Source organism: Mercenaria mercenaria, chromosome 12 (genome assembly GCF_021730395.1).
Source record: "Mercenaria mercenaria strain notata chromosome 12, MADL_Memer_1, whole genome shotgun sequence".
Classification (NCBI taxonomy): Eukaryota; Metazoa; Mollusca; class Bivalvia; order Venerida; family Veneridae; genus Mercenaria; species Mercenaria mercenaria.
In genome coordinates, this window is record NC_069372.1 from 41,924,328 (window position 1) to 41,946,686 (window position 22,359).

The 22,359-nt window shown below is 35.0% G+C and overlaps 2 protein-coding genes across 3 annotated transcripts in view; both read left to right on the forward strand.

Moving 5' to 3' along the window:
- LOC123535134 (multiple epidermal growth factor-like domains protein 10) overlaps positions 1–10,659 on the forward strand; it is a 35,521-nt gene extending 24,862 nt beyond the window's left edge. The window contains exons 3-8 of one of the 2 annotated variants that reach the window (XM_053519847.1): positions 480–694; positions 1,447–2,151; positions 5,722–5,820; positions 6,390–6,438; positions 6,986–7,071; positions 8,740–10,659. In XM_053519847.1, the coding sequence (XP_053375822.1) occupies positions 480–694; positions 1,447–2,151; positions 5,722–5,820; positions 6,390–6,438; positions 6,986–7,071; positions 8,740–8,765 (1,180 nt within the window). In that variant the 3' untranslated portion in view covers positions 8,766–10,659. Of the gene's footprint in view, positions 1–479; positions 695–1,446; positions 2,152–5,721; positions 5,821–6,389; positions 6,439–6,985; positions 7,072–7,644; positions 8,712–8,739 lie in introns of those variants that run through there. The other variant, XM_045317679.2, reaches the window with a different exon arrangement.
- Positions 10,660–11,495: 836 nt separating this feature from the next.
- Positions 11,496–22,212, forward strand: LOC123535135 (uncharacterized). Its single transcript, XM_045317681.2, has 5 exons — positions 11,496–11,828; positions 12,779–12,884; positions 14,060–14,155; positions 17,300–17,362; positions 17,860–22,212. The coding sequence occupies exons 1-5, from the start codon at positions 11,728–11,730 to the stop codon at positions 17,953–17,955; spliced, it is 462 nt and encodes a 153-aa protein (XP_045173616.1). The 5' UTR covers positions 11,496–11,727; the 3' UTR covers positions 17,956–22,212.
- The last annotated feature ends 147 nt before the right edge of the window (positions 22,213–22,359 follow it).

The following is a 22,359-nucleotide window of genomic DNA, read 5'->3' on the forward strand; positions in this document are numbered from 1 at the left end:
ATAAAGATATGTTCACAGAAAGTCCTGTAACGACCAATCTGGCAGAAGACCAGGTCCACCAAGCCAAACTTATAGCCAAAGAAGCTGTTAGGGTTAGAATATCCCATGCCATATGCGAAACGTAGTAAGGTTAACCGAGAAATAGAACAAATGTTAAAAGCTCGTATTTTCGAAACCGCCGTCTCTGCAAACAGTTCCCTGGTCGTGATGGAAAATAAAGATAACACAGATTTTACATTGCTTTTTGGCGAAAAAATATTGTAATAATAATGCAAATCAGCAGTAATTGTTATGGAATACATGTAGATTAGTGTATTCTTTTTGTACGTATGTTTTGCTAGATGTCGGACTACAATGTGTTGCTAGATGTCGGACTACAATGTGCTGCAAGATGTCGGCTGTATTAGTAATAACCAAAACAGGCGTATCTATCGATTTTAAAAGAAAATGAAAATAATATGATAAATGTTGTTTTCCAGTGGAGTGGTATGCAACGAATGCAGTAAAAATTTCTACCGAGGCAGTGGTAAATGTATACAGTGTAGCTACTGGTGTCAAAAATTACCGAGTCCTTCACCACAGTGCAGGGAAAATGATGGATATTGTAACTACGGGTGTAAAAATAGCCGTTTTGGTTTTAAATGTGGTTCACGCTGTAGCAACACCTGTGAGAGTAGTTGTCACAGAGATAGTGGTAAGAGCATTTAGAATAGTCGTTCACTGAATAGATATATTTTAAAGATATGAAACTTTTTATGAACATGTTTATCAAGATATGGACAGAATATTCATTTGAGGAAAACAGTTCATTCAACTACATTCGTACAAACACTTAAATATAGTCCAGGAAACATTATTTATGCATGAAATAAGTTGCAAGGTTCAAAAATTAAATACTGTCAATAATGCAATGAAAACTCTTACACATGAATCGTTCGATTCGAAAATTTTGAGTGTTAAAGATTTTTATTTTGTTTTTAATTTTCAACATTGTATTGTGACTTGTTAATGACGTTACGTTTGGATTGATATATTATAATCAAGATCTAGTTTGGAATTGCATATACAGTCAAGGAAGTCAATATCAAGTTCACTGCTAGTTCAAGTGAAAACACAGTGTCCGCTAAATGATGCATATGGTATTAAGAAAATCATGTGTGTATATAGTGGTTAACCCCTAGCCGTAAGCTTCAAATAGTTATCTATACTTTTTGTAGCTGTAAGCTCTGAAAGTTCTTTAATCAATGTATTCATGAACTGATATTTAAAAGATTTTCCAAAGACGTAGGTTTAGAAACTGTCCAAATAGAATAAAAAAAGTACAATTATTCGAAAATTTTAACAAATAGAATTCCATAAAGCGTTATATGCTACATTAAAGAGAGTTTACATCGTACACATATACATTAATATTAACGTAATACTCTCATTTACATTTTGTTCCAGGAAAATGTGATGGATGCAAATATACTAGTTACTGTGGACCAACTTGTGAAATCGCTTGCCAAGATGGATGTGCATTACAGCAATGTAATCAGTCTTGTGATTGTATAAAAGGATGTAATATTGATAGATGGGGGAGGAAATGCGTTAACCAGTGTAGTGAAAACTGTTTCAGACCTCAAGATGTTGACTCTAGAATATGTAATCATAGTGACGGGACTTGTCTGTATGGATGTAAAAACAATAAATATTGGGGTGACGAGTGCGATGTTTCTTGCTCCGATGGTTGTTTAAACGGAACATGTCAGCAGGAATCTGGAAACTGCACGGTAGGATGCACAAGTAAGACTGTACATGGCTTGCGTTGTGATACTGTATGCAGTGAAAATTGTCTAAATGGTACGTGCGAGAGAGCCGATGGATACTGCGATGATGGATGTAATATTGGAAGCTATGGCGAACGCTGCGATATAACATGTAACAGAAACTGCATTAGTGGCAAATGTAAGAGAGAAAATGGATTTTGTGATAACGGCTGTGAAGCTGGCAACTACGGAGATCAGTGCGATTTAGGTTGCAGTTACAAATGTTTGAATAATAGATGTAAAAGGACAGACGGTAACTGTACTGATGGGTGTATATCGGGATACGAAGGACCGTTCTGCGAAAAGGTCGATGAAGCTAACATAATATATTATTATATAGAAGGTAGGAAAGTGTTTGCTTATTTAAAGTATATTATATTCACTTTCAATAGTCCTTCCATTCTATGAAGTCCACGAAGCCAATGCACATAGTTTAGATGCGGAAAATCGAAGAGAAAATAAAGTTAGTTTCTTCGAAACGTCAGTAAAACGGCGTTAAAGTCGTATCATAACATTATATTACCAAAAATGTTTGCTTATTTATGAAGATTATATACTTTTTATTGAGGTATTCAGAGAAACACTTGTTCATGACGATGGTTTTTAAACGCTTTCAGTCCACATTTCCACGTCTTTGCTGCTGATAATTATATATGCAATCTAAAATTTACAGTATTATTTTCTTCCAAGTTATTAAACCCCCGCCACGAGTGTCGGGGTGAGGTGGGGGGGGGGGGGGGGGTGAGTATAGGAACGGTCTCCGTCCGTCCGTCCCTTGAAGGATTTTCATGAAACTTGGGTCAAATGATCACCTCATCAAGACGATGTGCAGAACTCAGAACATTAGTTACCCATGTCGGCTGAAGGTCAAGGTCACAACTCAAGGTCAAAGGTTTGAGCCTTCCATTTTGTGTCCGCTCTGTATCTCCTAAACCCCTTGAAGGATTTTCATGAAACCTGGGTCTAATGATCACCTCATAGAGAGGATGTGCAGAACTCATGAGTCAGCCATGTTTGGTCAAGGTCAGGGTCAAATGTTTGAGTCTTCTATTTTGTGTCCGCTCTATATCACCTAAACCCCTTGAAAGAATTTAATTTTATAAAACTCGGGTCAAGTGATCACCTTATCAAGACGATGTACAGAACTCATCAGTCAGCCATGCCCGATCAATGTCAAGGTCACAACTTAGGGTCAAAATTTTGAGCCTTCCATTTTGTATCCGCTTTGTATCTCTAAATCCCTTGAAGGATTTTCATGAAACTTGAGTCAAATGATCACCTCATCAAGACGATGTGCAGAACTCAAGAGTCAGCCATGCAGGCTTAAGGTCAAGGTAACACCTTAGGGTCTAAGGTTTGAGGCTTCAATTTTGTGTCCACTCTGTATCTCCTAAAACCCTTCAAGAATTTTCATCAAACTTGGGTCTCATGATCACCTCATCAAAAACTCAAGAGTCAGCCATGTCAACTCAAGGTCAAGGTCACAACTCAAGATCAAAGGTTTGAGCTCTGTATCTTCTAAACCCCTTGAAGGATTTTCATGAGACTTGGGTCAAATAATCACCTCATCAAGACGATGAGCATATTTCATGAGTCAGCAATGTCAGTTCAAGGTCAAGATCACAGCTAAGGGTCAATGGTTTACCCTTTCACCATCCATAACAGTGGCGGGGGATTTAGCTGTCTTTCAGACTGCCAAGTTTTATATGTCTTTTCGGGTTAGACGAATGTCTTTGTAACGATTTGAGGTTATTCGTCCTTCTCTTTGATTCATATTTGATATTTTTTTAATTACTGGTCCAGAAGCATAGTTAACTGATCACAGTTGCATTACTGGGAAAGTATCAATTGTATAAACAGTACTTTAAAAGCATTATTCATAGGCATCTTAAATATCATTCAAGAATACATGATATTGTGATTATTGGGCACAATTTAAATGACATATGCTCTTAAAATACCAGTTATTTCAAAATTTATTCATTATGTCTTATTATATACGCATTTAATGTCCATTTATTGTCATAATACCTTATTTCGAAACTTGGATATGAAGTAAAAAATAAACTTTGAAATGCATGAAAATGCCCATAAATTTCTGAAAAATAGATAATATCAGTAACATTTTAACCAATGAGCATGTAATAATTTAAAGAAAAACAGCAAATTTTGTAATCACGGAAATGTGATTCTCATTGGACATGTGATGCAATATTTCATGTTTCAATAACTTTGGCTGTGATATATGTGATCTCAAATGCATTACTGAATTATGTAAATTTGTGCTTTGAATACTCAGTTTAAAAATATAATTATATCATAACTTTCTGTGCCATGCCTCCAATATCAGGGACCACAATGGAAATAAGAGGAATCCTTTCCCCATTTTTAGCTCGACTATTCGAAGAATAGTCTAGCTATTCTACTCACCCTGGCGTCGGCGTCGGCGTCACACCTTGGTTAAGTTTTGGCATGCAAGTACATACAGCCATCAATAGGATAAAGGCATATAGCTTTGAAACTTATTTTTTCTTTTTCTAGGTCAATTACCAACCTCACTGGGTCAAGTCCCATAACTCTGACATGTATTTTGAGCAAATTATGCCTCATTTTGGACTTAGAAAATTCTGGTTAAAGTTTTACATGCAAGTTACTATCTCCAAAACTAATGCAGATATTGAATTGAAACTTCACATCGTAAGTTTTTGGACATACAATTCAAGTGCAATGAAGCGTTTTGAAAAATACCAGGGATAAAACTACGGAAGCGACTGAACTTTTTGCAAGACCTTTGTATGCTGTAACAGAATGCAAATATTTAAGCTTTGACAGCATATCTCAAATCTTAGACAGGCTTCTACCACTTTGCTATAACAGTAAAGTCTATAGCTAGCCATTGTAAGTACACCCTAATTCTCTATCCGACTTTATAAAGTACTGAAACAAATTTGTGACCATGACATGTTCTGAGACTCCGGATCATCAATGCAATGACTTTGTTCGCTAATGGCAATTTTCCTGTATAGAAAAAATATTTTACAGATTTTCCAACATTTTAATCGTTCGAAAGTTTCTCTGACAAGTTTTTAGTTTATACTAATTTATGTTAGGGCGATTGTGAAACAAGTTTTACAAATTATATTAATCACTCTCGACACCTCATCCCTGACAGAATCCATCACTACGAGGGTATGTGGGAAGAGACCAGCTGTACCAAAAAGAACTAATCAAAATCTTTATATTTGTCTTTATGTAGGCGAATGACGAACGGCGAAGACGACAAGCTTTCTCCAAATTTCAGCAATAATTTTATAAATTTTGTGCGGATTTTAATCGATAGGAAATTACAATTACAACCTAAATGCCTTTCTGCAACACACAAAGTAATTAGCGTTCGCTGTAAGTCAGTATTATGACTAAGATCGACTATCACTGCTTCTTTCCGATGATTCCTAGACATATCGTTCATTGTTTACATCTTTATTTGTAACTGGTGCGTGTATAAAGCCCATTCTATATTTCAGAAATCAAAATACCCGAAGTATTGTCAGTACGGTATCTAGACATTACAGACCAATTGTTTTCATATCCAGGTGCAAATTTCAGACCGGGTGCATTTTTACGCCTTTGTTAGGTCATTTTAATTAGTCTTATTGCATTAAAAGTTCATAGTATCCGATTTTTTCTATTTAAATGAGGCTAAAAACGAATGTCTATGTTTAATTCTATAAAATTATGAGTAGATACATTTTGTATATCTGTACATAATTAACTTTGCATTGAAAACTTTATCCTTTGCGAAATACATTCTGGCGACTAAAGTCTGGTAATATCTATAATAATCTTGTATATGATTAGTGTGAATATAGATGTCATATGGTGTAAAATGAACTAAATAATTTACTTTATTCAGAAACCTCAGTAGTAAACAAAACACTGGTTGGCGTTGCTGTGAGTGCATGGTTGTTGCTCCTAGTAGTACTTGCTGTCAAAGTAATAAGGAGGCGATATCGTAAGTGTAAAGGTGTCTGATGTAAAATTAAAATGCATTTACACATTATTTTAAATATTCTTTCAAGTACATATATTCTAAAAACCTGCTACATGATCTAATTACTGTAGAATTAACGATATTCCCGTAAAACGTTTGTAGCATTATGCAGCAAAGAAGGGTGGTTTACGTTTGATATATGATAAAAAATAGAAGGTAATATGGTAGCACCGAAAGCAAAACAAACATACAAATAGGATAAAACGTTACAGCGAGGTACCGGTCAGGGGCGGCCCATAATCATAAGGTAATTATGTAACTAAATGCCTTGTTCTAGTGTCCATTATGCTACTCAGTTTTGGATAAAACAAAGGTATGTTAAAATGATAAAAATGTTGTATATTAAACTGATCATTTGTATTGATAGCATGTGGTTTGAGAAGGTTTTGCTTCGTAAGATAAGCATTTTTGTTTCTACGATATTAAATGTAACATTAAGCAATTATCATTCCTTTTACCTTTACTTATTTATTATTTTGATAATTAAATCAAAAGTTATTTATAAGGCAATTACGGTATTAACTTCACAGATATCAAACGAAAAGAGACGGCGAATGAGGAAAGGATACCGCCAGTTAGGTAACGTTAAGATTTTATGAATAGCAAGTTGCATGGAGGAAATATACGAAGATATAGTCTTTATGTTTTCAAGAATATTATATGAATACATCATTTATTGAATGGGGTAGTAACTATTGGCAATTTATCTTCCCTACTAAAGCATTGGGATCTACATTCAATTATACAGACAAATATAGAACTATTTCTAATGCACATATTCTACAAAAATTTTGAACTTTAGAAAAGAATCATATTGTTCCAGTCTGTTAAAAACATGTGCAGTTCGCATGTTTTACAAATCGCTTAATATGGCAGTAAAGTCTGTCAAAGCATTGGTGGTATTGTTTCGCTTAAAGGATCAATAGACATGACAGAAGCAGTAAGAATATCTGACATGTGTTATATTGGAGTTCTATATCGACAAAAAAAAATGAAGAATGATAAAAATCGCCTTGTTTTATATTGTTTGAAGTTTTCATTTTATCAACAAAAGAGATATATCTTTTTATATGTCCGAAGTACTCACAAAATCGATCTGTAAGTAAGTGTTTCCTTTTTATCACAGGGACCAGTACGAATGTATGACTTCACAGCGCGAACAAAGGGATACAGCTGACGCGGCAAACTATGAAGTGTTAGCGCATGAAGGAGGTAAATACGATTTCATGGTCGTATAGAAATATGTTAAACTTGATGTAAATGTCTTGCTAACAATATAGATCTTGAACCTAATGGTCAACTTAACGTAATTTTAGCTTTTATTCAAAATTCTTATGCAGTCTAGTATACTGTAAACAAATAATGTTATTATTGTTGATGACAGTGATATTATCATATAAATATCACATTGCTTTGACTGTCTTCAACAATATATTCGGAATGTAAGACTATCAGCATTACATAAAAAACAATAACACGCGAATTTGCACCAAGACCAACAAATATCAACTCTGAGAGAATTAAGATTAAAAGATAACATAGTCTAACTGTTCAATCATATTCAATTTTGAGTCATTTGTTTTGTTACAGAGCAGATTTGCAAAGCGTTCAAAACCCTAGTTGCATTACATAATGTGACATAACGTTACAACAAATGACAAAGAGCATATCTTTCTTTGATAGAAGCAGTGCACATATCGAACGTTAGTTATATGACGAAGTATTCCCATTGATTATAACAAATTCATGATTTGTTCCGTATCTTTGCTTATATATTTTTTTCAGAGCGGACTGTAGAAAGAAGCAGCTATGAGAATTTTGAAAACAGTAGAGTTTGAAAGATTTTAGATTAAGTGCATTCGTGAAAAGAAAACATTCAAATAACACAGCCGACATGTTAAACCTCAATGTAATACCAGAGCGATTAACATTTTATTGAGCATCAAATTTGATATAGTTTTCAAATAAATGATTGCATCATCTGTTTGCTGAGTGCTTGAGTAAATCTCAAGACTTAGTCCATTTTAGATATCTTATTACAGTCTCATTTTAATACATGTACAGCATATTAAAACCAACATAAAACAGATGAAAGAACAATGCCTTTCTTAACAGAAATATAAGTGACGGATGAGATTAATTCATTGACTTTAGGTTTAAACATTTACACGAACTGTTTCATTATGGAAACACTTATTATACACCCGAAGGTCAAGGTCAACTGTTATACCCCTGGTGTCCGTCCGTCCGTTAGCAATTTCGTGTCCGCTCTGTAACTCTTGAACCCCTTGAAGGATTTCAAAGAAACTTGACACAAATGTTCACCACAGTGAGACGACATGCAGAGCGCATGTTTTGGATGTCTTGCTTCAAAGTCAAGGTCATACTTAGGGTTTAAAGGTCATATGAGAGTGTTTCGTGTCCGCTCTGTAACTCTGGAACTGCTTGAGGAATTTCAAAAGAAACTTGGCTCAAATGTTCACCACACTGATACGACGTGCAGAGCGCTTGTTTCGGATGACTAGCTTCAAGGTCAAAGTCACACTTGGGAGTGAAAGGTCATATATGACTTTGCTGTATCCGCTCTGTAACTCTTGAACTGCTCGAAAGATTTCAAAGAAATTTGGCACATATGTTCACCACACTGAGGCGACATGCAGAGCGCATGTTTTGGATGACTCGTTTCAAGGTCAAGGTCACACTTAGGGGTGAAAGGTCATATATGACTTTGCTGTGTGTATACTGCTCTGCATTGCAGTGCTCTTGTTTTTATTTGGCAGATCCCTTTTTTTATTCTCTTACAATATTTTTTTATGAAATACTTCCCTTGTTTGTTAGTATAAATAGCTTTTTAATTTATTTTTTTATTATTGGTCGTAGGGAAAAACCGAGACAACTTTTTGTGATACAACATGGATGGTACGTCCAATATTTAGATGTATTCTAACATTACTTTACCTGGTAAGATTTTTTTTTGGAATTTCTTCTTTTTGTTGTTCCTGTCCTTTGGGCTTCAACAGTCAAGTTCTTTAAATTTTGCTTCCATTCTCTGATGTAACCCTTCGGACGTATATTGCCCCGCTTGGCGGCGCTCTTGTTTCATATTAAATGGCATAACGAAAAGCTGTTGAACCCTTATAAAGTTACAAATGTATATAAATGCATGCAGGTGCATATCAAACTCCAAAAAACAATGTTTAATTTAGCTTTTTGTCATTTCTAATTGTTGGATATACATTTCACATTCTATTGTATCAAATTTTCTGTAAACCAAGTAATCATCATTGAGTACAAAAATTAGTTTAGCTAATAAGCCAAAACATAAATATCTGAGGTAACATTTCTTAATGTTGTAAATGTTTTAAAGGAAGTTATGCATTGTATTCTGTTTTGACACACTAATTAGTAAACTTTCTAGATAGACGTCAGCACAACCTTTAAATTGTCAGTGTAAAAGATAATGGTAAGGGTAGATTTCCCGGAAGCACAGAGCACCCCAAACACAACCATAGAGCAATGTATCGCAAAAAAGGGCCCACAACAAAAGAAGCTGAACGGAAAAATATTGTAGACGGATTGCTTCAAAAGTCCATCAACAAGTACATTATACACATATGCAAAATACAGAAAATGTGGGCTGGGTGGTAAGGGGTAGATTAAAGGGTCGGATGTTGGGGAAGGTGGAGAAACGATGAATATTAGATAGGGAGAGCCACGCCTATTAATTAAACGTAGTATTCCTACAACGTCGCAGACACGCACGCACAAAAGACAAACACACACATACAGCCAGCACAATTACACAAGCAAGAAAACAGATCACTGTGGGGCACCGCCCATGACACACACACTCACACCCACACACACACACAAGAGAGTGAAAGCAGAAGAAATCGCGAGGGACGGTAATTCTGCGGGGAGTATGGATGGTGAATGGATTCGTTCGGATTGAGCGGGAGGGAGGGATATTCTAAAGCAATATCGAGAGAAAACATACTTTGAAAGTTAAACAAACTTGGGAGATGTAAGTTATCTACATGAAGGATACTGTTGAGGGATACTGGGAGACAATATCATGAAACACAAGAAACTGAAAGAGAAGGAAATGTTATATTTGTAGGTGCACATAGATGGGGCAGACAAACAGACTGATACATAGAAGTTTATAAATAGCATTTGAATATCCTCCTTGCACTTCGCGAGTGATAACAAAAAGACTTCAAGACAGACAAAAGTATAGACATATATTTCTTAACTTTCTTTTTTTTCAAAATACAAATCTCAATGAATATAGAATTAACATGCGTTAATGATGAACATGCGTTAATGACCGTATAGCTTCTTTATTTAATAAAAACTTAGATGCCCATTGACTGATCAGATAATAAGATAATTTAATTAATGACATGAATAAATGTGTAGCATATTGAAAATGTTAAAATCTGCTGATTTGTTACCCATTCTTTTCACCTGCTGCCAAAGTTAAACTTTTTCAAACCGCGTGACATTCCTTCAGAAGGTATACACAAATATTGCAGAATTTCCACCGCATAACGATGTTCTAGCTAACAGTATCAGTAGAGTCTCCAGAAGAATATAACATATTAAAATAAAGTACATATGATTTTAATTTACATTTTAGTAATATACTGGTACTTATTCGCAAATATAGAAATGAAAGAAATTTCGAATCCTCATATAGGCCTATAATCACAAATATCATGCACGAACATATAGAATTTTTATTCAGTGAAATCAAATGATTCAACTGTAATTTTTATTTATAGACATATTCCTCTTTGCAAGGACGCAACTAGCTGCTTTTTTCTTTTTATTATGTGTATTATACTTTATACCAATAGTCTGTGAACATTTTCTGCGGTCCCAAAATAAACAAATTTATCAAATTCTACGACTTTCATATTCATGAAGACCTTATCAGCACCGACATTTAACAGCTACATTTCATCACCTTTCTTCATGGAATTAATATAACCTTAATTATAATTATTAAATACCTCATTTAGCACGTCATCCGACAGGTTTTTGATCTTTTTTACAGTAATGAGTAGATACTTTATAAAAGAGAATCCGTCATAGCGGTATAATATGTATCCGCCATTTTTAAGAAAGCTTTTGAGACATAGCAACAATATCCATGGGGAGCGGGAGGTGGCTTTCCTTGTCAGAAAAATCGGATCTATCCATTAGGTATCTGCACCGACTCCGACGCGGCGACCTAATAAAACTTTCCAATTCCCGGCCGATACTTAAATGCTCCCCTTCAGACAACTTTTTTTGTATAAGATTTGGAAATCGTTGAATTTTAGTTTTCAAATACATACGTATATACTGTTCAAAATTAAAAATGTAAGTAGGATAAAAAAAAAATTAAAAAACGGCTTCAAAATATATATATACCTAACTGATTTGACATTTTAGTATTAGTTTTTGTATGATAAACAATAATATTATTATAACGTGTGTACTAGATTAAAGATATGACTATTTTTGTAAAGTTAAACCTGTATTATACCCACAAATTTATCTTTATTATCCTCCTGTACGTACTATATGTAAATACCAGTACTATCTATCAATATTTACATAGATTATTTATGCGTATGCAACTTGTTACGATATTGTGATGGCTTCCTTTCATACTATAAAACCAGCTTTAAACAGACGGTATTTTTAACCAAATCCGGATTATACAACTTGTATTCTGTGGTTTAATACAGTGCGAAGGACTAAATATAGAGGGAAATAATTAGTGAGCATTTTCACCCTAGTAATTATTACTTACTGCACGTGCGTAGCGTTGGGCTAATAATGGTTGCCTAAGATTGGTACCGTTTCTGCTCCGTCATGGTGACTCTAAGTGCGATCCTACAGGCTCCGGTCCAGGCGCTGTTGAGACCCTCCATGTGGCTGCCTTTTGTTCGTCCCCTTCACAGTTACAAAGAAACGTAAGTAGTGTGAGCATTTTTTATTTATATATCTAGTTATGAAGTGAATAAGAAATCGGGTTGCCGAATATACTAAGTATCCTGCACAATAATACAGTGGACCGTCGCGAAACTCCGCCCAGCCATGTCGATTAAAATGCACTAAACATCCAGATGATAGTCACATACCACGATTTACTCCTGATTTTCAGTTTTGTTTTCTCTTTCGCATTAGCATGTTTACCTTATACCGGTAGTCTATTACTTTTAAGTAAATGATCCGTCAACTAAAAGCGGCTGATAAAATGTCGCAGTGGAGTGGAGGCGGTGTGGGTCCGGGGCATGGCACCATGAAAAATGTACAGCATACCTTACATTGTGCAATATAATGCATTTTGATACAATATCATTAATTTTAGTAACAGTTTTAGTTTGAAATCAAAAGCCGCCCGGTCCCTATTCTTTATAATAATTAAGTAAAAATTATTGACATGTTCACACCGATTTTTGCTTTTCTTAAATGACTGAGGGGCCCGTATGGTAAACGGTCATGGCAAATATATAAAAGTAAACGATGCAAAAATCTACCTACTAGTACTTTGCTGTGATGTAATTTAAAGCAACGTTCCTCGAATAAGTGTCCAGCTCCGGGCAAGGTGTTCCACAATATAAATACACATGTACACTTACCAATATCACTTCGAGCTTAAAGAGTTAAGCAAAAACAATGTGTGATACCTTCTTTAAAGAATAGCAATTCGACACGGACAAGAACAATGGACTGGCTTGAATATTTCTGAAAACCAACGCTGAATCCTAATTCGTTTGATTGTAACTGCTTTTTTACAGATGCACTGATTGCCATCGTGTCAATTGAGCCAATCAGTGTATACAAAGATTATCTCCATATAGTTATTTTTACTGGGATTGTTTTTTAAATGTTGAACATGGTGGTGAATTTTCTTTTTCAGATGGGAAATAGACTGCCCGAAGTCCGAATTTGTTTCGTCACTCTTGTCGGCGGTGCACTCTGTCATGGAACAGGAAGACAACACAGAATTCTGGGATATCCACAAGGTAAACCGGTATATCTCATAACTTTCGGTTTCCGTTAAAGTCTGAAAATAATGTTGCGAAAATAATGTTGCTCGTACCGTTAGGGACATTTTCAGGATTGCTAGTCCGCACTCTATGGTCGAGTAGAACGTACAATACTGAATAAGACTCAAGTTGTATCCATACAATATACATACTCGTAATACATCACCGGCTTAAAATAAAATTATTATGATTATTTTTTATGTTTATTTTTTTTTTTACATTAAATGAGGGCTGTTATATTTCATTCTTCTTAGATCGTTCAGCACGACTTTTATGTCGTGTTATTGGTACTGTTTAGTTTCTCAGCTTGAACATTTCGGCCTGCGTGGTTCCAATACTCCCGCTTTCACAGCTTTTGTATTGTATAATCACCCCTTGGATATGGTGACTGCTTTTTAATTTTGTCTTTTGGCAGTTCCTGTGATATGCAGGTCCTCAGATCGCCTTTCTAAATTCCAGTTTGTTTAGTTCTGCTCATTGTTTTTTCGTTAAGGGCAAACCCATGTTTTTAATTGGAATAACACGCTAGTATATCACTGAAGGTTCTATGTGCACCGCCGTATGATTATCTTAATGTTGTTTTTTGTGCTTGTAGCATGTGTAAATATTGAGTTCCGCCCAACCCGGGGCTAAAGGGTGTGGACGGTAGCATGCATTTCCACTACCGTCCATGAACAGGCTCAGTCAAACCGAGCCTGCAACATAATTATTTATGCCGTGTTGAGCGACCTGTGGAGTTTCCACTTTTTCTATTTCAAGATACTACGTTCTCCCGATTATAGGGCTGCAATGCGTATGAATTTTATCTGAAGGAGGAAACTGTAGTATTTAAAACATTTTTCATTAGAAAGAATTTGTTGAAACATGAAAAATCGAACTAAAAACAAATTTAGAATTGGCAAACTGAATAACTTAGAAGCCTTTTACTTTGGCAGTTTGAAGGTCATATATATTTGTCATCCTGATAATTTTGAATTTTGTATTGTTTTTAAAAGTGTGTTTGTCGTGATGAATTTTTCTATAATTGGTGCTATTGTCACTTTAGTAGATACTGTGCATTATATTATTATTATTATCATTATTATTACTACTATCATTTTTATTCGATGTTCAATTATTTTTTCTCACAAGTACAAGTATTTGAATTTCAGGTGGTTGAAGACGGGACGTTTGTGCGAATATTCGCATTTACTCGTGCAGAATGGCTCGACGTGATCGAGATAACTTATAGAGACGGACAATATGAGGCAAGTGTAAAATTTCACATTTGCATAGGGTATAGTATTCGTAGTAACACGGAGACAGCCGAGTGTCATTACAGGTTCACTACCGCAAGTCAATGAGAATACGAACAACAACCTTTTCTGGTATATATTAACTAAAATTTTGAGAAAAAAAATGTTAACAGCGTGCTGACAACATGATAGGGTGACTTCGGCCTAGAAAGTCCACTATTTCTAGGGGTAACCCGGACCCAATTTTTAACAAGGCATGTTATACACCGTAAAGTTAGTATAGATTCTAAAAGTGCCGGCATTATTTGATATATAAATGGTGGCGAGCTGAGAAATCGATGATGGCGCCGAAGATGGCCGCCATAAAATGAAAATAAACTGCTGGCATACATTGTTTTTTACAATTATTGCAACACACTTTTCATGAATTTTTAAACATTTAAATTGATACATTTAAAGGTAAAAAAAATATGCCAAAAGGTCAAATTCCTGCTAAAAATACAAATTTTACCCATTCATTATCACAAATTTGTAGCTTTGAAAATTAGAAAGAATTCAAAGAATGGCCCAAAAGGATCATTTGATACAAAAAAGATAATTATTGACGTTTTACAGTAAAACTATTGTAAAAGGTACCCGTACTGATGTGACTTTATATGCGCATAACAAGCTGGTAAACAGAAAAGTACTTGAATAAGTTGATACATGTTGATACATTTGTCTAATTTTCTTCCTCAAGTTATGCAGGTATGAAAATCAAATGTTGTGGTCAGTTTCTAGTTCTATTTTATATTTTGTATCCCCCCCCCCCCCCCCCCCCCCCCACCCACCAAGGATAGGGTTTTTTAATCCATTGTGAGGTCAGAACATCAGAATAGCTTCATATATGGTTCAATTACGGTAATTGTTTTAATTTCTTTATATTACTACATTTATTTATATTTATCATGGACACGGACAATGTCGTATTATCCATAGACAGGTTTTCAACGCTATTCAATTATTGTGCGCATATTGCCTCAAGCAAAGATTTGCATACAAAAATAGAGTATATTTTGTAAAGCTTGAAATATATGCACCTTGATAAAACATTATACAACGTTTTTAAAACTTTTCGACGATGTCACTGAAATAATTAAAAGTCTAATAACAAGTCAATTTTACAGGAGCTGAAAAAAATAAATATCGTCATATTTTCTGAAAAATTATATAATCATATTCGGTTTTTAATGTCAAACTGAAAACAAATTGACACTGCTTAAACGTAAGAAAGATGCCATATATAAACTTTTTTTCAGACACCTTCTTTAATACTAGTAGTTGACTGATAACCTATCCCTGAAGGAGATAAGGTTGGTTGACAAAAATTTCGCCCCTTTTTCTTTAGAGAAAGGGGCATCCTGTGATGCGTGTATGTGGTCGCACGGTCACATTTTTTTTACAACGGTGCCCCTGTTTTTTTAATGTGGTGAGAAATGTTCAGTAGGAAGGACTAAAGTGTGCTTGGGTTACAGTTTCTCAGTGATCATTGCTCATGATCAGTGTGGAGTGATCACAGCTCAGAGTACTTATCACAGAACATTGATCATCTAGTAGTGTTCACGGCACTGTGAGTATTACGTTCACGGTTCTGTACTATGAGTATTGTTTCACGGCAATGTGAGTACTGCTCACTGAGTAGTGTTCACATAACCGTGAGTACTGCTCAGTCAGTAGTATTCACGGTACTGTGAGTACTGCTCACTGAGTAGTGTTCACTGAGTAGTGTTCACATTACCATGAGTACTGCTCACTGAGTAGAATGTACGGTACTGTGAGTACTGCTCACTGAGTAGTGTTCACGGCGCCGTGAATACTGTTCTCTGAGTAATGTTCACATTACCGCGAGTACTGCTCACTGAGTAGCATGTACGGTATGGTGAGTAGTGTTCGCGGTACCATGAGTACTGCTCACTCATGAGTACTCACGGTACTGTGAGTACTATTCACTGAGTAGTGTTCACGGCGCCGTGAATACTATTCACTGAGTAGTGTTCACATTACCATAAGTACTGCTCACTGAGTAGCATGAACGGTATTGTCAGTACTGCTCACTGAGTAGTGTTCACGGCGCCGTGAATAGTGTTCACTGAGTAGTGTTCACATAACCATGAGTACTGCTCACTGAGTAGCATGAACAGTACTGTGAGTACTGCTCACTGAGTAGTGTTCACGGCGCCGTGAATACTGTTCACTGAGTAGTGTTCACATTACCATGAGTACTGCTCACTGAGTAGCATGAACGGTATGGTGAGTACTGCTCACTGAGTAACATGTACGGTACTGTGAGTACTGCTCACTGAGTAGTGTTCACGGAGCCGTGAATACTGTTCACTGGGTAGTGTTCACATTACCATGAGTACTGCTCACTGAGTAGCATGTACGGTACTGTGAGTACTGCTCACTGAGTAGTGTTCACGGCGCCGTGAATACTGTTCACTGAGTAGTGTTCACATTACCATGAATACTGCTCACTGAGTAGCAGGAAGGTACTGTGAGTACTGCTCACTGAGTAGCATGTACGGTATGGTGAGTACTGCTCACTGCTCACTGAGTAGTGTTCACATTACCGTGAGCACTACTGTGAGAAGTGTTCACGGTACTGTGAGTACTGCTCACTGAATAATATTCACGGTAGTATGAGTACTGTTCACCGAGAATGAAAACAATGACATATTTTTGCATAAGTGCTTTTGAAATTTGAAAATTGTCTTGAAATATGCTAAATGTATACTATTTGACCTTTTGACGTTTAATCTGCATAATAATTTTAGGCAGTTTATGTTAAATAGATACTCATAAAATCTGACATATCATAGTAAAATATTAAAGAGAAAAATAATTAAAATTTATGTAAAATGCAGACATGTTTAAACATTGTAGTCATCATTACTTTTGTTGCGGCCATTTTGGTCGCCATCTTGGATTTCTCAGATCGCCACCATTTATGCCACTTTATATTGCCAGCTTTATAAACTTCAGACCTTCATGAACATTTTGGTATATAACTGGCCTTGTTAAAAATCGGGTCCAGGTTCAACTTTTTGAATGGCCTAATTATCGCCCTACCATTAATGGTTATTTTATTTTTATTTCTTGAATTCATCTCTGTTTCAGGCGCATTCGTTTTCATCAGGCGTCATTCCTCTAGTTGTCCCATTCGCGTGCATTTGTAATTTGGTAAGTGTACACATATATCATCTTGTTGTTTTGTGGCAGTTCATAACATAGTTTCATAACAATTTCGGATGGGAAACAAACGCAAGACAGCTGAATTGAGCGATGAATGACTTCATTAGGAACAAAAGTTTGAGACGCGTTAAGTTTTAATTTCAGCGAACTTTAGTCGGCATTAAAGTAAATACTTCAAAAGAATTATGGGACCAAGTGAAAGGTGTACACTGATTTGTTTCTATATGTATACAAATATAAACTTCGTAGTAAACTTTGAACCCATTTGTGAGGAAACTTGGCCATTTGGGCCCAAAAAGTCGTTTTTCCATTGTATCTTCATGTGAAAGGATAATACTGCATGAAAACAAAAGCGTCAGTGTTTGCCTCAGCTTCATGTAGATACATTCTAAAATTTACACAAATCTCGTCATTAACAAAAAAATCTTTCATTTTGTTAATACAGGTATAACGTATATTCAACTTCTATCCCTTTATAATTCCAGGTATTATTTTGTGCGCCGTTTCTGGACATGGGATTAAACAAAAAGCGCTTACAACGTATAAGAGAAGCAATGTCGGTTAGTGTCACAGTGGTTTAATTACTTTAAGCTGCAAGACTAAAATGCCTCTCAAAGTGAAAAAAAACGACTCCATTTAGTGTTTACCGTATGTTTTAAATAAATCACATTCCAGACATTATCAAAATCTGTTTAAAGTGTATGAAGAGTTTGTGCTGACTTATAAATTTAGAGTTGTATTTGAAAAAAAAGGAGGAAACAATCATAAAAAATAAGCAAATACGTGTATGCGCTATGGTATGATACAGTACAGCCTCTATAAACAACAGCTCAGAAGAACAAGTAGTTCCGTGTACAGCCAATTATATTCTTCCACACAAGACCAGTTTCTAATTAAATCATAACCCTTTCAGAGAAATAGCCTCTAACCAGCAAAAAAAGTACCTACCGCTTGCGATGTTGCTCAAACAGACTGCACTTGCAAAGAACTATTATATAGCAGAACATGTCTCCCAACACTTCTGGGCAACGAGTAACTGAACTGTGTGTTAGACGTGAGTCGTGAAAGTTTATGGTTACATGTTTCACCAGTAAAAGTCGCAGTTAAGATAGATATATTATCAAGAAAAGAATAGTAGACAGTTGGCTAACTGGGAAAAGAGGCCTGGTTAACAAATCCGTAGGCATTTTTTAGTACAATATGGTATCATACCTTAAAACGTTCGTTATTCTTTCTCCTATTCAGCCAGGGTGGATACCAGGCTCAAAAATCCATTTTAATTTTTTTTTGTGAGGCCCCAAACGGGGACAATTAGTTTTTTCTCAATTTTAAGGGATATTAAAGAAAATTTTCATTTTTATCATTATTCGATGAAATCTGTATCTGTTTTAGATTAAATGTATTGTAATATGAATAAATATGTACATCACACTAATTATTTTAAAATTTGAGGCCCATTACAGGGTTTTTAAAAAAATATTTTGAAATTTTGATACGAAACGCATAATTTTGAAGTATATTGTTTTTACTCTATTTGTGAAATCTCTACGATAGTAAGGTTGAGCATTTAAGGTTCAGGTGTGTAACAGGCATTCTAATACACAAAATAATAAAAAAGGCACCACTGTGGTGTCATGTTATTGTAGAATAATTGATAAGCAAATTTTTAAGTTTGTTGAAAATGTTTGGTAAATTGCTCTCTTCCTTCATATCATATGTTGTAAACCATAAAATTTACCAGTATATTTTCTTCACTGCAATTTAATATTTGTTCTTAGGTATTTACCACTCACTCCACTAAAAAAACAATTTTGAGGCTCCAAAGGGGTTTAAGTTACTCACATTTCATGATAATTTAGATTAATAAGTAGTTATTAGTTAATAGAATCATTGCTGAAATATAATTAGCATAATTATATGATTCACCATTTTATATGTATGATGGTATTCACATCTCTTTAATAGGATGTAAGTGAAACTTTAACTAATATGCCATAGTATAAATATTGCTCAAAGACCAGATTAATCTTAAATGTGTGCCCTCTTGATATGCTAGTAGCAAGTCTATAATTATATTCATGAGCAATGTCACCTATACCGGTTTCTTTATTCGTCTGATTTCTTGTAACATTGGAATATACCCCATACAACAATCAGATCACTTGATTCAGCTAGCCAGAGAGACAAGTCAAAGACATTTTTAACTAATTTGGTATCAGCGGAGCAGTTGTCAAGTATTTAGGTTTCCGCTGCTCAATCTGGAGGTCAGCATTTCATGTACCACATGACACCAGTACTAGTGTGTGTCCACTTCAGTAAATGTCATAATGACACTGCACAGCTGATAGTTACATTTTATTATTTTAAGTATTTCATTACCTGAAAAGGATCACTGATGTTCATGTGAACATGTAGCGCCTATTTTCCCAACCAGCTACGTTTTTTTGGTAGGTGGTGTTTAAGAAGTAGTCACAAAGGGGCTAGAAAATTCTAATATTTTCAAAAATGATGTAATCATTAGTATTTTGTGTAATTTCGTGCCTTGCAGATTGTAGATATCGGCTCTTCTTTGTCCTCATATACTCGCCTCTATTCATGCTATAGGAACAAGAATGTCCAGAACCTGTGAACTCTGTTTGTTTACAATTTTGATAATAGATTAAGTATGTATATTTTGTTGTTCGTTATTAACGATAGTTATACTTGTAAGGATTCCTGAGAGTAAGCATTTTTATGTACAAATGACTGCATGCAACGATTTTCCTGGCACCTTAGTGATGGTCAGGTCTAGATTCCAACCTGAGGGTCCTCCATGTAGTTTCAGCTCAACATTAAAAAATTGTTAATGATAATTTTTTCAGTTCTAGGCTTATTATGCTCTAGAAGCCTATTTTGCTCAGGTTAAAAGAACTGAGTACATGTCTTAATAGTTGTTAGGCTTACTTTGTATCTAAATTTACAGAAACATTTCGTATTGTACATACTTTGCCATTACGTCTTATATTTAAACTGTTATGCAGCTCTGAAAAGTTGGAAGGATTAGGAGACAGGTTTACTTCACTTTTTACTGGTTTAATTTCCAAGTTGTGTTTTTGCAACTGACAGTTCCAAATCTGTGCTCCACTTTTTGCCTTTGTGTGTCCATATCTTTCTCGTTGCCTATATATTTTACTTTGTTCATGTATATTAGGTGTAAAAGTTAACCATGCACACATCCATACAATCACTGATATGGGGTTCTTGTTTGATGGGGGATCTTCTTTCTCCGAATGTAGTTTTTCTTAATGAATATTTGTCCTTGCAGTTTTTTTTTGTCTAGCCTTGTGCTTTGAAAATACTCTCAAAAAGGAAAAATGCAACACCATTCTTTAGGACAGTCTAAGCATGACTTGTGTTACATGAGCATATGGCGCCTGTGTTGTAATTCATTTCACTACCACCTTAGAAACTCATATTAATAACATTTCGATATACAGAAATTCGATCATCAGTAAGGAATGACGTACCAAATATCCGTAAAAGTCTTGATACTGTTAAATGATTAATAAATTGACCAAGAGTTTAAGTTTGGTAAGTTTGAAGTTTTTACCTTGCGAAACACGTTTGTGTGATGTAGACCTGATTACAAAGTTTTACGTGTAATGTCACACGAGGTTTTCTACATTGTAGTAGTTTTATTACATATGGTGACTCCACCATTTCATAACAACTGAATGTCAATTGGTCTTATGGCATACTACTGCTTCAACAAAATATTTTTGAAAAATGTCTGTTCTGGCCATGGATAAAGTCTGATAACGATTCTAATAACAACAGCTGCCCAAAAGCCTTGCGCTTGACTATTCAACAACTTCTAAGTTTAACAAGGACCATGGCTGGGCAAGACTTACAAAACAATTGGTTACTTCAGGTTTGATGACCGGAAGCACTATGTGAAATTTTAATCAAATGCATGAGGTTTCTGAAATACACATTTTTAGGTACATGCTAAACTTTTACCAAATATTCTAGGTTGAAATCATATTTTGTATTAAACTCAGTCAAGATTATTTTTATTCCAAAAGGTTCGATGACACAAAAGCCTTATGTAAAGTTTTAATCCAACACATATATTGGTTGCTAAGATATGAACTTACATGCAAAACTAAATAGTCTTATCCAAGGTGAGGATGTCAACAAAGGCGACACGAACACCAGAGTGAACAGAATAGCTATCACTATTCTTCAAATGAGCTGGAATTTTGAAAATTTTGGTAAATTTATATGTGTATATCAATGTACACCAAATATTTACACACAATATTTTGCAAAAAAATGAAATATTTGCCAGAAAGTGATATTGCGTGTTTACTTTTTTTGAGTGTATATATCAGTTAAGTATTCAATATTTGAGCAATTTGACTATATGTGTCTCAAAAGTTAGTACCAATTAAACCGATATTTTACTCACTCTTATTGTAGTAACAATTAAATGAAAATAAGGAAATGAAATGCAGCGAAGTAACATGTATTTGAATATATTGGCTCTACAATTTCATGAAATTCTCACAGTTACTTATTCTATATCTGTATCAAAGTGTTTTGCGAAAGTCTCGGTTTTAGTGTTCTCAGACCTCAATAGAAAGTGATGCTGCAATAATAAATATAATAAAATTACTTTACACAATAAGTTTTAGTAGTTAATGTTTTAAGACTGCGTGAGTATATCCACACACTTCACTGAATGTTACGATGATGACAAAAATGATATGCAGCATGTCCAGTTAAAATTGTTCATTTTGAGTGTAACTCCTTTTAGGGCCTCTTGAACTATACATGGAATTTCAAAGAAAATGTAATATGTCTTAGTTTTTTATATGCACTGGATACGACAGAAGATAATTACATGTTAATACCGATGTACTTCAAATTTTAACATACTGGATACGTCACATCATCATTTAAATGCCGTATGATGGAGAACCCCCAATTTAGGGCCTCTTAGT